General features: G+C 36.7%; 2 protein-coding genes across 7 annotated transcripts; both read left to right on the forward strand.

The window, feature by feature from the left end:
• Positions 1 to 3555, forward strand: SD2-5 (S-domain-2 5). Of its 4 annotated transcripts, none has more exons than XM_059605577.2 (3): positions 1 to 244; positions 399 to 526; positions 930 to 3555. In XM_059605577.2, the coding sequence occupies exon 3, from the start codon at positions 965 to 967 to the stop codon at positions 3413 to 3415; it is 2451 nt and encodes an 816-aa protein (XP_059461560.2). In that variant the 5' UTR covers positions 1 to 244; positions 399 to 526; positions 930 to 964; the 3' UTR covers positions 3416 to 3555. The 4 variants fall into 4 exon arrangements, with proteins under 4 accessions (XP_059461560.2, XP_059461562.2, XP_059461559.2 ...); XM_059605579.2 differs by having other exon boundaries at positions 935 to 3555; XM_059605576.2 differs by lacking the exon at positions 399 to 526.
• A 1031-nt stretch (positions 3556 to 4586) lies between these two features.
• On the forward strand, positions 4587 to 10778 carry APX6 (ascorbate peroxidase 6). 3 transcript variants are annotated; one of them, XM_059603453.2, is made up of 11 exons: positions 4587 to 4919; positions 5041 to 5143; positions 5930 to 6057; positions 6987 to 7057; positions 7318 to 7360; positions 7455 to 7551; positions 7814 to 7897; positions 8200 to 8229; positions 9259 to 9380; positions 9752 to 9818; positions 10519 to 10778. In XM_059603453.2, exons 1-11 carry the CDS (start codon positions 4706 to 4708, stop codon positions 10619 to 10621), a joined length of 1062 nt encoding a protein of 353 aa, XP_059459436.2. In that variant the 5' UTR covers positions 4587 to 4705; the 3' UTR covers positions 10622 to 10778. The 3 variants fall into 3 exon arrangements, 2 of the variants coding, with proteins under 2 accessions (XP_059459436.2, XP_059459437.2); XM_059603454.2 differs by lacking the exon at positions 8200 to 8229; XR_009440987.2 differs by lacking the exons at positions 8200 to 8229; positions 9752 to 9818; positions 10519 to 10778 and adding an exon at positions 9015 to 9174 and having other exon boundaries at positions 9259 to 9329.
• The last annotated feature ends 2668 nt before the right edge of the window (positions 10779 to 13446 follow it).

The raw sequence follows: 13446 nt of genomic DNA on the forward strand, positions 1-13446 counted from the left end.
ATGCGTAATGCGTGATCTTTCACGGTGGTTCGTTTATAAAATAAATTTCTTTTGTTTGAAAAAATATTGGGTTTTTTTGTTTACTCTTTCTTTTTGCACGGTGGAATTCATTGGATCTGTCAGACTTCAATGAATTGCAGCCCGCCTTTTGAAACCATGTGACACAAGCAGAAACAGATGTAAAACCCAGAGAGACCCATGTTCGAAAATTTACTTTTTTCTTCATCCTCACCAGCAGAATGAGGTAAGAACTAAGAGCCATCCAGCCTTGAGCATCCTCCTTGTCTGTTTTCTCTTGTATTATCCATCCGTTTGTTGTTGTTTTGTGCGAGATACTTCCTCTGAATATCCTTCGTTTGTCTTTTTTTTTTTTGTGGTTTTTTGCAACTTGCTCTCAGGACAAGACAAAATTCAAGTGGGTGCATATATCATGCATGGGTTTCTTTCAATTTGTGGCTGTGAATAGTACCCAGGAGTTGTCACCATCGATTCTCTTCGTTTCTGGTCTTTTTTGGGTGCTTATTGGGTATGAAAGATAGAATTTTGTGAAATTGCAGTACTTGGGCTTAACATGTTTCCTACTGTCGTTTCCTAATTATACACTCTCTTTTTTTTTTTTGGATTTTCAAGCTATGTAGATGTAGCCAGAGTTTTAAGTTAGATTCAAAGGGTACTGGGTTGATAGAAAAGCTGAAGGAGCTTGGGATAATGGAAAACAAGTCCATCTATAGGCAGTTGAATCATAGGTTTTCTCATTGGGATTTTTGCTGAATTTAGGACAATTCTGCTTGACATGTCTTCTTATTCCTTGAGTGTTTTTGTTTTGGGGTTGAAGAGTGGTTTTTCTTTTTCCACATCCTGCTTCTCCTTTTTTGTCTCTCTATTTTCAATGCTTTCTTCTTTCCATTTGATTTTTTGATTTTCCCCAGTTCAGGTGAATTTTAAGTTCTGGGAGTAGTAGACCATGGAAACCCGGGGCTTCTTTCATTTCCTAGCATTCATGTGCTTGTCTGTCCACCTCCTATCCGAAACATGTTTGGCTAGTAATCAAAGTATTGGCAAGATTGATCCTGGATTTGAAGCATCTCAGATGTTGTATATTGATAACAATGGAAAATTTCTTTTATCCGTAAACAAGACATTTGCTTTTGGCTTTATCACTACCGAAAATGATGTCACATTGTTCCTACTAGCAATCATTCACTTGCAGAGTTTAAAAGTTGTGTGGACTGCAAATAGAGGTTCTCCAGTTTCAAACTCTGATAAATTTGTGTTCGATGAAAAGGGCAATGTGTCCTTACAAAAAGGAGACCGTGTGGTTTGGTCAACAGGAACTGGTGGCACAGGAAGCACTGCAATGGAATTGCAGGAATCAGGGAATTTGGTTTTGCTTGGGAATGGAAGTAAAGTAATTTGGCAGAGTTTTAGCCATCCCACGGATACCCTATTACCAAACCAAGATTTTGTTGAAGGACTGAGACTTGTAAGCGATCCTAGCTCCAATAACTTGACTTATATTCTTGAGTTCAAGTCCGGCGACATGATACTTTCTGCGGGTTTTCAAAATCCACAGCCTTATTGGACTATGAGTAAGGACATCAGAACTACCATCAACAAAGATGGTGGCATGGTCGCTGTGGCATCTATCAAAGCAACTTCTTGGAGGTTCTATGATCAAAACAAAGTATCGTTGCTGCGGCAGTTGACTATTTCAGACAGCTCTGACCCAACTGCCACTTGGATTGCAGTCTTAGGAAATGATGGCTTTATCTCTTTCTACAATCTTGGAGGTGGACAAACAAGTCCTGCTTCATCAACAAAAATACCGAGCGACCGATGCAGCACCCCGGAACCGTGTGATGCATATTCCATATGTGTCAGTGACAACAGATGCCAATGCCCTTCAGTTCTTAGTACCTCAAATTGCAACACTGGGATTGTCTCTCCATGCGGCGGCTCGGATGGTTCTATGGAGCTTGTGAATGCTGGGGATTGGCTCAATTATTTTGCACTTGGGTTTGTTTCACCCTTTTCTAAATCTGATTTGGATGGTTGCAAAGCCTCCTGTAATGGTAACTGCTCATGCCTTGCTTTGTTCTTCCAAAACAGTACAGGAAATTGCTTTCTGTTTGACCAGATAGGTAGCTTCCAAAACTCCGATAATGGCTCTGGATTTGTTACATACATTAAGATCTTGACCAATGGAAGCCCTGGAGGGGATGGAAGCAGCAAAAAACGCTTCCCATATGTTGTGATTATAGCTATTGGAACTATACTTGTCATCGCGGGTTTACTTTATCTGGGATTCCGATACTACAGAAAAAAGAGAAGATTGCCTGAATCTCCCCTTGAGACTTCAGAGGAGGATAATTTCTTGGAGAACTTGTCGGGGATGCCAATCCGTTTTAGTTATATAGATCTTCGATCTGCGACTAATAATTTCTCTGTGAAGCTTGGGCAAGGGGGTTTTGGCTCAGTTTACCAAGGGATCCTCCCTGATGGGACTCGGGTGGCTGTGAAGAAGTTAGAAGGCATTGGACAAGGAAAGAAGGAGTTTCGAGCAGAAGTTAGCACCATTGGCAGCATCCATCATCTCCACTTGGTGAGGATCAAAGGCTTCTGCGCCGAAGGAGCTCATCGCCTTCTTGCTTATGAATTCATGCCAAATGGGTCTTTAGACAAATGGATTTTTAGGAAAAACAAGGATGAGTTCCTGCTGGATTGGGACACCAGATTCAACATTGCTGTGGGAACAGCAAAAGGACTAGCTTACCTCCATGAAGATTGTGATGCCAAGATTGTCCACTGTGATATAAAGCCTGAAAATGTGCTTCTTGATGATAAGTTCCATGCCAAAGTCTCAGATTTTGGTTTAGCTAAGCTAATGACTAGAGAGCAAAGCCATGTTTTCACAACCCTAAGAGGCACGAGGGGGTACCTTGCACCAGAGTGGATCACAAACTATGCTATATCAGAGAAGAGCGATGTTTATAGCTATGGGATGGTGCTGTTGGAGATCATTGGTGGAAGAAAAAACTTTGATCCAATAGAAACTTCAGAGAAATCCCATTTCCCATCCTATGCTTTTAAGATGCTGGAAGAAGGCAAACTAAGAGACATCCTGGATTCAAAGCTGACAATAGATATTGAAAACGATGAGAGAGTTTTTACTGCTATTAAGGTTGCATTGTGGTGCGTACAGGAAGATATGCAACTCAGGCCATCAATGACAAAAGTCGTCCAAATGCTTGAAGGTCTCAGCGCTGTGCCTCGGCCTCCAACTTCCTCTCCACTGGGTGCTCGAATGTACAACAGTATCTTCAAATCAAGCAGTGAGGAAGGCACCTCCTCAGGCCCATCGGACTGCAATAGTGATGCCTATCTTTCTGCTGTGCGGCTTTCAGGCCCAAGATAACAGTTGCTGAAGATGAGTTTTAGTCATGTATTATTTTCCATTGCTTTTTATATTCTTGTAAATTTTGTCAGAATGCTCAATATTTGTAATACTATTGCTATGAGCTGCTGCCCGCTCTGTAAATGAAGAGTCTTTGATTATGATTAAATAGTGCAAAATCAAGAAATTTTATCCCACTTCATTGGTTCAAGATGTCAAAGTATGTGAAGGGACATTCAATCAAAGGGCTTCCTATGATCATTCTCCTATTCTCTCACTTTTCAATAGTAATTTTGAAAAGAAGCAGAAAGACGAGAGAAGAATCATGAGAAAAATTGAGGATTTGGCCCAAGGTAGTGGCCGAACCACACACTTGGGCCCTGGGGGTGGGTCGACCACCCCCAAACGACTGGCTTGGGGTGGCCGAACCACCCCATAGGGGGTGGCCGGGGGTGGTTCGGCCACCCCCAACGTATTTTCTTCTTCTTCTTTTTTTCTTTTTTCTTTGGTTGGATTTTTTTAAGAGAAATGCTAAAGACCCAACTTTTTTGCCCAACAAAAGTCCAACTTTTACCTTCTTTTTTTTTTTCTAAAAAAAACAAAATGAAAAATGAAAAAAATGTCTAAAGCAACCCTATCTATTTTTTGCCTTTCTTTTATTTAGTATTTTTTTTAAAATAAAAAATGGTATTTTTCTTCATAATAATGACATTTTCTTAAAAAAAAATGACATTATTATGAAAAAAAAAATACTATTTTTCATTTTTTTTAAAATACCAAATAAAAGAAAGACAAAAAATAGATAGGATTGCTTCAAACATTTTTTCTATTTTTTATCTTATTTTATTTTTTAAAAATAAATACGGCAAAAGTTGAACTTTTGTTGGGCAAAAAAGTTAGGTCCCTATCATTCCTCTTTTTTTAATATATATATCATGGTACCCAAAAACTCAGGTAACACGCTACGTGGCGTCTACATGTAAGGGTGACGTGGCGTTTCGTTAAAAAACTTAACGAAATCTTGATAAAGGTATCAAGTTGGTTTATTGACTTACCACAAATACTATTTGTGATATTTTTAAAAATTAACGTGGCTATTTAATTTTAGTGCAAACTACGTGTATTGAAATAATATTTAAACCTTTTTAAAATTAGTACCGACTTATTTATCATATTCCAAAAAAAAAAAAAACTTGAAACGGAGGAGAGGATCCTCTTCCTCCTGCGACACTACGCTTTCCAAGTTCCAAAAAAAATCTGCAGAGCATAATCCGCTCATTCTCAACCGTCCGTTACAAACAGTACGGACAAATGACTTCATCAGCAACTCTCTTCCACTTCAAGCCCTCTCTCCTGCACTGCTCCGCCTCCACCGCCTCTTCCTCTCACTCTCTCTCTCTCAAATTCATATTTCCCGCCAGACCACAACGTCCACTTTTCCCAACGGTCCAAATCCAATCCCGCCCCAGTACGCCCAGAGCTTCCTCTCGCACCTTCTTTGCCACCGAGAATGACTCAGGCTCAGGCAAAGCCCTTCATATATATTCCTTAAAAAAATTAAAAAATTAAAAAAAGAAGAAGAAGCTTTTTTCATACTAAAATATGATTTTCTCGATTTTTTTGTTGTTGGTTTGTATTTGTTACAGCTCGAGATCTCTTTTGCGCTTCAATTTCAAGTAGAAGGAAAGCACTTGCATTCGTGGCCACACTGCCATGTCTTCTTCTTTTGAATGAATCATCGATGGCTGGGTAAGCGCAAGGCCAAATTCCTCACTTTTTCTTAGTGTTTAATTTTAATAGCTTTGTTCTGGATTGAATACTTTTCTTGTCAAAGTAATAGATGAATCTAATCTAAGTAGGTAACGCTTAGGCTTAGCTGAATTTTCAGCCCTGAAGATTGCTAGTTTTCTAAACTAGAAACTAAAAAAAAAAAAAAAAAAAAATGCCAATGTGTCAATGGCCAGTAGTGATAGTTGATATCAGCTCAATTTGATGATTCTTTCATTTGGGTGTTATTAGATTCTATTAAATTTGTGAAATTAGGGAACTTTCTCAAGTGGTTTAAATTAATAACTAAAAAGGAAAAAAAAAAAAAAAAAAAAGGTAGGGATTTTCAAATTGGGGCCCGTTTTAATAGACTTGTCTATGATATGAAGCCTCATCGATGCTGGTTCTCATTTGTTCTTCCTCGTTGTAGTTGGAATAGAACATATGCATGTAATTTCAAATATTATTGGAAGAAAATGTCAATACCTCAGAATTCTTTTGACTATTGTCAATCAAACTAAGTCTTATCCGCAAAAAATTGACATTGATTTTGTAAATATCTCCTGGCTTTAGAAAAAAAAAGAAAAAAAAAGAAAAGGAAATAAATGAGAAGAGATTCATATATGCCACAAATTTATGGATGCATCAGTGTGAAGAGAACAGCCAAACTACTTAATGAGATGTTATTGAGTTGTGTAGTTTTGTATTCACTGATGAGTTTCTGCTCTTGTTGCTGTTTTACATGATACTTCTCTATAAATATTGAAGGTTGGCTACTAGTGAATATATGCTCCTAAAGGAAGAAGTGAGGAAGGTATTGTCAAAGGGAAAGGCAGCCGGTGTACTTCGTCTGGTTTTTCATGATGCAGGAACCTTTGATATGGATGAGAATTCAGGTATATTCTGGAGGCAATGATCTTGTGAAAATGCTTTCTAGAGTGATAGTATGATGTGCGTGATGCTTACTAGTAGGATATATCATGCTCCATTCTTTCTTTTATTAAAAATTCAATTGGTTTGCCAATCTTGATGTGTTATTTTACAATGAATTATATGTCTGATTTGTAATTAGTTGCCATGCTTGCCAGTAGAAGTCAGATGATAGCCTGATTGTTGTCAGGTCTGGGAAAAAAATTACTTTTAATGTTCTGAAGAATAGGAAAGAGAATTAGAGGCCTTATGGTTCCAAGTGAGCTTGAAAAGATTGATCTTAATGACTAAATAGTTGCTGATAACAGAATTTAGGTTGCATGATTTTTCTCACAAGAAGTAAAAATAAGGACAATTGAGGCTGTTTGTTGGGTTTAGTGAAGGCTGAAGTCTAAGGTATGTGACTGGTAACAAAGCATGGGCTATGGTTTGTATTTTCACCAACAGTCACTAGGGAGCAACTACTTATCATGACACTGATGAATGCCAAAACATATCCGCGGTGGTTTTTAATGACATCAAGAATTCGGTATTCATGACTGGTACCTGGCTAAAGCAATAAGCTATTAATGGACTACATGTGTTCAAATTTTAGGTGCCATCTATAGGAGGGCCTTGACTTCTTGTATTCTTTTTTCATCTCTTTCACCTTAATGGTTCATTTTCTGGCTGGAAAATGCTGCAAATGCTATAGATAATTTGATTTTTAGTAGGATGATGATAAGAGAAAGAATCCAGGAGTGAGTAAATTCTGCTTTGTTGTCAATTGATAACGATATAAAAGACAATCACACATTTTATTCTGAATTTTGTGAAGCCCATATTATCACCGAATTGCGACTCTTCTTTTCTTTCACTTCTCTACATTTAATATGCATCGTTATGATAACTGCAGGTGGCATGAATGGTTCCGTTGTGTATGAACTTGATAGACCAGAAAATGCAGGTCTCCAAAAACCTATGAAGGCATGCTGTCTCTCTCTCTCTCTCTCTCTTCTCTCTCTCACACACACGCACACACAGAGACACACACCTTTTACTATCTCATATAACTTTTACCTTATATGCAGACTTACATTTCACATGTATGTAATTATACATCTCCTTGTCACTTTCCATGAAAAGTTTATTGTTCTGAATTACTTGAATGTTAACATAAAGCCTTACTGATTAACTCTAATATGGTCTCTGACCGGCTAACACCCAGTATATGAATTGTTCTTTAGACTCTAGAGAAAGCAAAGACTGAAGTGGATGCAATACAACCAGGTTTTTATTTTCTGAAATGCCACTACTTGAACGTTTCAATATTAATGGAATATTGTGGTGCCTGCCAACATGTTTTGGAATTTTCCATTGTTAGTGTCATGGGCAGACATGATTGCTGTGGCGGGAGCTGAAGCAGTTTCATTATGTGGAGGTCCAACAATCCCAGTTCTATTGGGCAGACTAGATTCGGTGTAAGAGGCTAGCTTATTCCCTTAAGATGGTATATGGCAGAAAACAGAATATTGGATCCACTCTGGATCTTAAGATGCTTCATGAAATTAAACTCAAGCTTGTATTTTCAATGATAATTTTTAATTGAGTTGTTTGCCTTTAATGTTTACTTTTTAATTTGGAGAACGTTATATTTTGGTCTTCTGCCGAATTTATGAAATTTGACAGTGCCTATTTGAGGACTCATTGCCCATAATTTTACCAATTACTTTTTCTTAATAGGGAGCCTGATCCGGAAGGAAAACTTCCTCAAGAATCTCTTGATGCTCCTGGTTTAAAGCAATGCTTTCAAAGAAAAGGCTTAACGTGAGTTTATACATTGCAAAATGTATTTTGATGAATATTATATATTGCAAATTTTTCTTAACATGTTCCTCCTGTAAAGCTGTTTACTTATCAACAGTCTCCATCTTTGTCATGAGTTCAGTAGAGTTGACGTAAGTAACTTGTGATGTTGTGCTTTAGAAAAGACGGATCACCACTTTTTGGTTGTTAGATGACTTTATCTATAACTAATTTGGATGAATCTAATATAATTTCATCTTTTTGTTTTCTTCTTTATTAATTCCTTGGACACAAGCATTAAGGTGAACTTGTTGGTTGGACAGCTATAACACAGAATTTAAAGGGGGAGTTAGGTAAATGTGTTTATAATATCAATTTTTTCTTCTGTAGTTGTCAGCCTTTTAATAAACTTTGTCCATTCCCTTTTTGTTATCAACTTTAACATAACACACTTGGTAGTGCCTGACTAAATGGTGATACTTATGTCAAACAGGTTCTTTAGTTTATTTAAAGCTCAGTTTGGTAGGTCAGAAAAGGCAGAAAAAGAAAATAAATTTTTTGAATCTAGGATTTTTCACAATTTGAAATCTAACCTCTACCATTCATTTGTCATTAGACTGCTATTCTAATTAATTGATGTAACTTTTCCTTTCTTTTTTTTTTGGAACTCCAACTTTTTTTCTTCTTTGGTTTTCTTACCAACCACACTGTTTCTCAACAAAACTATGATGAGCCAGTGTTTCAAAACTCTTTAAAAGAACTATGGAAAAATGCTAGTGTTACCACACTGCTTGATTGATTGTCAGGCATCCATTATAAGCTACCATGTGTTACACGGCATGCCCACCTTCCATGTGTCATGTGGAGGATGACATTGGTCGGGCACCGCATACGCATGCATAATCCACTGAGGACCTAACTGACACTAGCACTCCTAAAATATATATTGTGTAGACACTAGAATATGAAAGAAGCATCAAGGCTGGCCAAGACTCTTCATGAATTCTTGTATGACACTTGCAAATTCTGTCCCTTGTATGTGAAGTACTCGGTTTATTATAGGTTGTATTTCTTATTATGGAGTCCATGTTGCTATTTAATGCTTACATGCTGCAATATTGTTTCTAATTACTTGTAGATATGTGGATTTGACAAATTTGAAGCTCAAATACACGTTTATGCCCGACCCCATGTGGCAAAGCTATGAATTGCTGATAAAGCTGTTAACTAGTCAAGATTTATAGGCTATTTACTGAGATGTACATGTAACTGAAACCTTAGTGGTTCATTGGTTATAGGTAGCATCTTTGGCATATTTTACCATAATTTACTTCCTTGATATCTTACTTGAAGCAACCTGACTCTGTTGAATTTTTGTGCAGAACACAAGATCTTGTTGCTCTATCTGGAGCTCATACTCTTGGAAGTAAAGGATTTGGAAATCCAACTGTTTTTGACAATTCATACTTCAAAATTCTTCTTCAGAAGCCATGGATGTCTTCAGGTAGATAACTGAACATAATACTCATTTTATTCAAGTAATATTCTGAGTTGTTTATGAGTCATTGCCTTTTTCTTTTTGGCCTGAGATATTTCCGTGGTAATACTTTCTTTTGATTTCTTTAAACCCTGCCATATGTGGCCATTATGGGCCTTAAGCTACTGGCTCAACTCCAGCCTTTATAAATAGGTAAGATTAATGCATGATAGATGAGGTATGATTGCAAGGGAAGAGTCGGATGGGGTTTGAAATTCTTATTTGCTTTTTTGTTGCTAAATTAGTGTGCAGAAATTTAATTTAAGCAAATTACATCTTTTATCATCAGAATTTGCTTCTCTTATTATTCAAAAACTGATTCTGTTCTTCACATGCAGGTGGTATGTCAAGCATGGTTGGGCTTCCTTCAGATCGTGCACTTACTGAAGATGATGAATGCTTAAGGTTCTTCGTCTTTCAGAAACCACTTTAGCTTCCTTTATAACATGTCCTGTTTTACAATTTCAATATTTGGCTGAGCACTCAAGAGCTATAGTAGGATATGAGTTTGTTCTATAAATTGTTGGAAAAATGTATCTGAATGCAAATAATTTATGAGGTGTAGAAGCAATATAGATATCTTTGACAATTCACAAATCATTGGACGTATATGAGAATATTGGGTTATATAACAACTTACAATGAGGATTTAAGGAAAAGAAAATAAAAAATTTTTGGCAGAGTGATGGTCACTCTGCAAAAATATTTGTAACCATTTTCCAAATCCTCAACTTTAAACACATTGTCTTAGTTTTCTCACACATTGTTCCTAACCCATTCAACTTAATCTTGAAGTTTTATTAGAACAAAGTTTTCCTCCATATGCTCTTACAACAAATGTCAATTTAATAGATTGGATTCGAAGAATTTCTCCAAGGAAAACTTTGTCCTTACTTATTCACAGATTTTGCATTACTAGTTTGTTAGTACTTCCACCTCTCTCTCTCACACACACACACACAGGGAATATGAATGACACTTCACTGACATATGGAGTTTCAATTTAAGAGTGATGACATAATTTCCTTGTGAGCTAGCATTTTTATGTTTGGTGCAATATATGTTCTTCATTTTGTGATTTAACTGGGAATCATTTAATGCACAGATGGATCACAAAGTATGCTGAAAGTCAGAATATGTTCTTTGAAGACTTTAAGAATGCTTATATCAAACTAGTAAATTCTGGTGCAAAGTGGAAAAGCTTGTAATATTAATTAGGGAGCAAAATTTTGTTGTTTCTCTTTTAATCAGATACAGGAATTATATACAGATGCATTTACAGAAATTATATACAGGGTGCTTCAATGTAGTTAGAAGTGATGTGTACCATCATTTTGTAATCTTTGAAAGAATTATTCTCAACAAGTATGAATAAATTACCACTAAAGCTTGTATGCCATCTTGCAGTTCATCTACTTGCCAGGTTGTGTACACTCTGGTGTGTCATGTATCTAAAATAATATGATCGCATGTACATGACATCATTAAGATAATGGATCAGCTCAAACTTGATATTTTCAATCCTCAAGTTGAACTTTTAATCTCTTTTAAAAGAAAATATTTTAAAATTTTTGTTTTTTGTTTTCGAAAAAAAAACATATTCACTTTTATATCACGTCATAATATTTTTTTCAAAGCAAAAAAATCCTCCAAATCAGGTAACGAACAGAGCCTTTTTCTTTTATTAATTAAAACGAAAAAAATATCCACACATTATTTGGTGATTTTGAGGTATGAATATGATACTTATTTTAGAGATTTGAAATATTAACTCATGCCTATTTTCCCTGTAAATAAATGATTATTTCTTTGCATATAGGAAATAAATTGTATCTTTATGGTTTAATTTTCTATATATTTGTAGTGTATTCAAACCCAAGAGGTGTAATGAATCCGTCAAGTGTTTACAGTGACCCTATTGGTGAGTATTAATTCTCACTTGTTTGTCACATTATTTCAGGAGAAAGATGATTTAAGAAATTCCCATGAATATGATGGCTGGACTAAACAAGTTGTGGTTGTCAGTTTTTTTTTCATACTTTCCTTGGATTGGCCCTTCTGATTGCCTTTATTGTCCTTGATAAGATTTTGACACAGAATGATAGAAGCACTACCATGGGTCGGAGAAAATTCTTCCAACTCAGACTATCATTTGTTCTTAGAACATGCATGTAATTCTCACATGCATTTTTAATTACGTGTTTTACAGATGGATGCTAATTTAATAGACTGAGTTGGAAGAATTTTTTCAACCTAATTTAAAAGAAAACTTTCTCCCGCTACCATTGAAAAATTACATGAGAGTCATTTCAATCTTTCAAGATACTTGGGCACATTTTTTAATTTTTTAATTGTTTTTTTTAAAAAAAAAAAAAAAAGACCACATAAGGAAGAAGTTAGGCTAAAGTTGTGTTAAAAAGTTGTGCCTTTATCATTCTCTTGAATTTATAGGCACATATCTAATGGTGAATTTAAAAAAAGAGATGGATAGGAGATGAATGAGAGATAGAGGAATACCATGTCACTTCGAAAATATTATAAACTCAAAGACATATCTCAGCTGGAATACATCGAGTGTTAAAAAAAAAAAACATAGTATTTTGTACTCTGTATTTTTGTCATTTAGAGCCAGTTGTGTTATTTTTACGTAGGAGTCTAATTACAAACGGCTTGTAATTTAGCTAATTTCTTGTTTGCTTGCTGGAATTTTTTATTTTTTATTTTATTTTATTTTATTTTTAGGCTATTTACCTAGGTGTGACCATAGTAGCATTTACTCCTTGGGAACCGCACAGGAGGAGCCTAGACGGTGAGAATCGCAAGTGCTCTATCAAGTCCGACTGAAAGATAGCCTGACCCAACCCCACCAAGGCATCAATGTGAATTCAAGACGATTAATACTAATTAGGCATACGTGGGGATTCTCCATTGCGAAAATTCGAACTCACACCCTATTACATGCTTTAACCACTTAAAAATTTTATTGGGCCATTAAACCACCACCGGCCTTGATGGTTTGCTTGAATCTATTTATGTTTAGTGTTTTGCAGCTTAGTAGTTTTCTAGTTGTTGGCATTCCTCCAAACAAAAACAAAAAAGGCTATGGTTGTGAAAGCATTCAGAACTATTTATCCAAAAAAAGGAATCTTGCACAACAAGATATGACTTGTCATCAGGTTGATAGGTGCCAACTCAAATCTAAAAATTTGGGTTTACCTTAGAATACATGAACAAAACCTTTTGAGACTATACCTTGAGGCCTCAAAATTCAATCAAACTTCTGATAATATATTTTGGGGCTCGTTTTGTGTATTTTTTTTTTAAGGGAAAAATATAAAAAAGCCCCCCAAACTACTAGCCGTTTGCGATTAAGCCCCATAATATTCCAAAAGTCATAAAGTAGCCCCCCAAACTACCAAACTGTTGCATTTTGGCCACTCCGTTAGACAAAACCGTTAGTCTGGACGGGAACCACGAAACGACGCCGTTTTATTAGAGTTAAGTTACGAAAATGCCCTTGTGGGATTTTAAAAAAAAAAATTGGAGCAAAACGGCGCCGTTTTTGCTTAGGGTAATAGTTAAATTTTGATTTTCTTTGTTTGTCTCTCCTTCTCCTTCATGCAGCCTCCTTCATACTAAATCAGAACATCAATACATCTACAAAACAACTAAACCCATTCTCCACAAAATCTTCTGCAAAACAACCAAACTCATTCTCCACAAAATCTTATACAAAAAAACCAAACCCATTCTCCACAAAATCTTCAACAAAACAACCAAACCCATAGGAAAAACTCAATCAGGAAAGTGGGCTACCTTCAGGATGACGAGACCGGCTGCGTGAGGGAGACGATCGGGCAGACGGCATCGTGGGGGGCCGCGAGACCGCACCGTGCGCGGGGCTGCATGGGGGCTGCGTGAAGGGAAGGCTACGATTGGGCGGCGCACCGTGCGGGGGGGCTACGTGAACGGGGGAAGGCTACGATCAGGCGGCGCACCGTGCGGGGGGGCTGCGTGAACGGGGGAAGGCGAC

The sequence above is a fragment of the Corylus avellana genome, chromosome 9 (genome assembly GCF_965113065.1).
Source record: "Corylus avellana chromosome 9, dhCorAvel1.hap1.2, whole genome shotgun sequence".
NCBI lineage: Eukaryota > Viridiplantae > Streptophyta > Magnoliopsida > Fagales > Betulaceae > Corylus > Corylus avellana.

Coding starts and splice junctions, on each gene's coding strand:
- SD2-5 (XM_059605577.2), top strand. CDS start 965: ATGGAAACCCGGGGCTTCTTTCATTTCCTAGCATTCATGTGCTTGTCT.
- APX6 (XM_059603453.2), top strand. CDS start 4,706: ATGACTTCATCAGCAACTCTCTTCCACTTCAAGCCCTCTCTCCTGCAC. Junction 5,144..5,929: donor AATGAATCATCGATGGCTGG/GTAAGCGCAAGG, acceptor TAAATATTGAAG/GTTGGCTACTAGTGAATATA. Junction 9,381..9,751: donor GAAGCCATGGATGTCTTCAG/GTAGATAACTGA, acceptor CTTCACATGCAG/GTGGTATGTCAAGCATGGTT.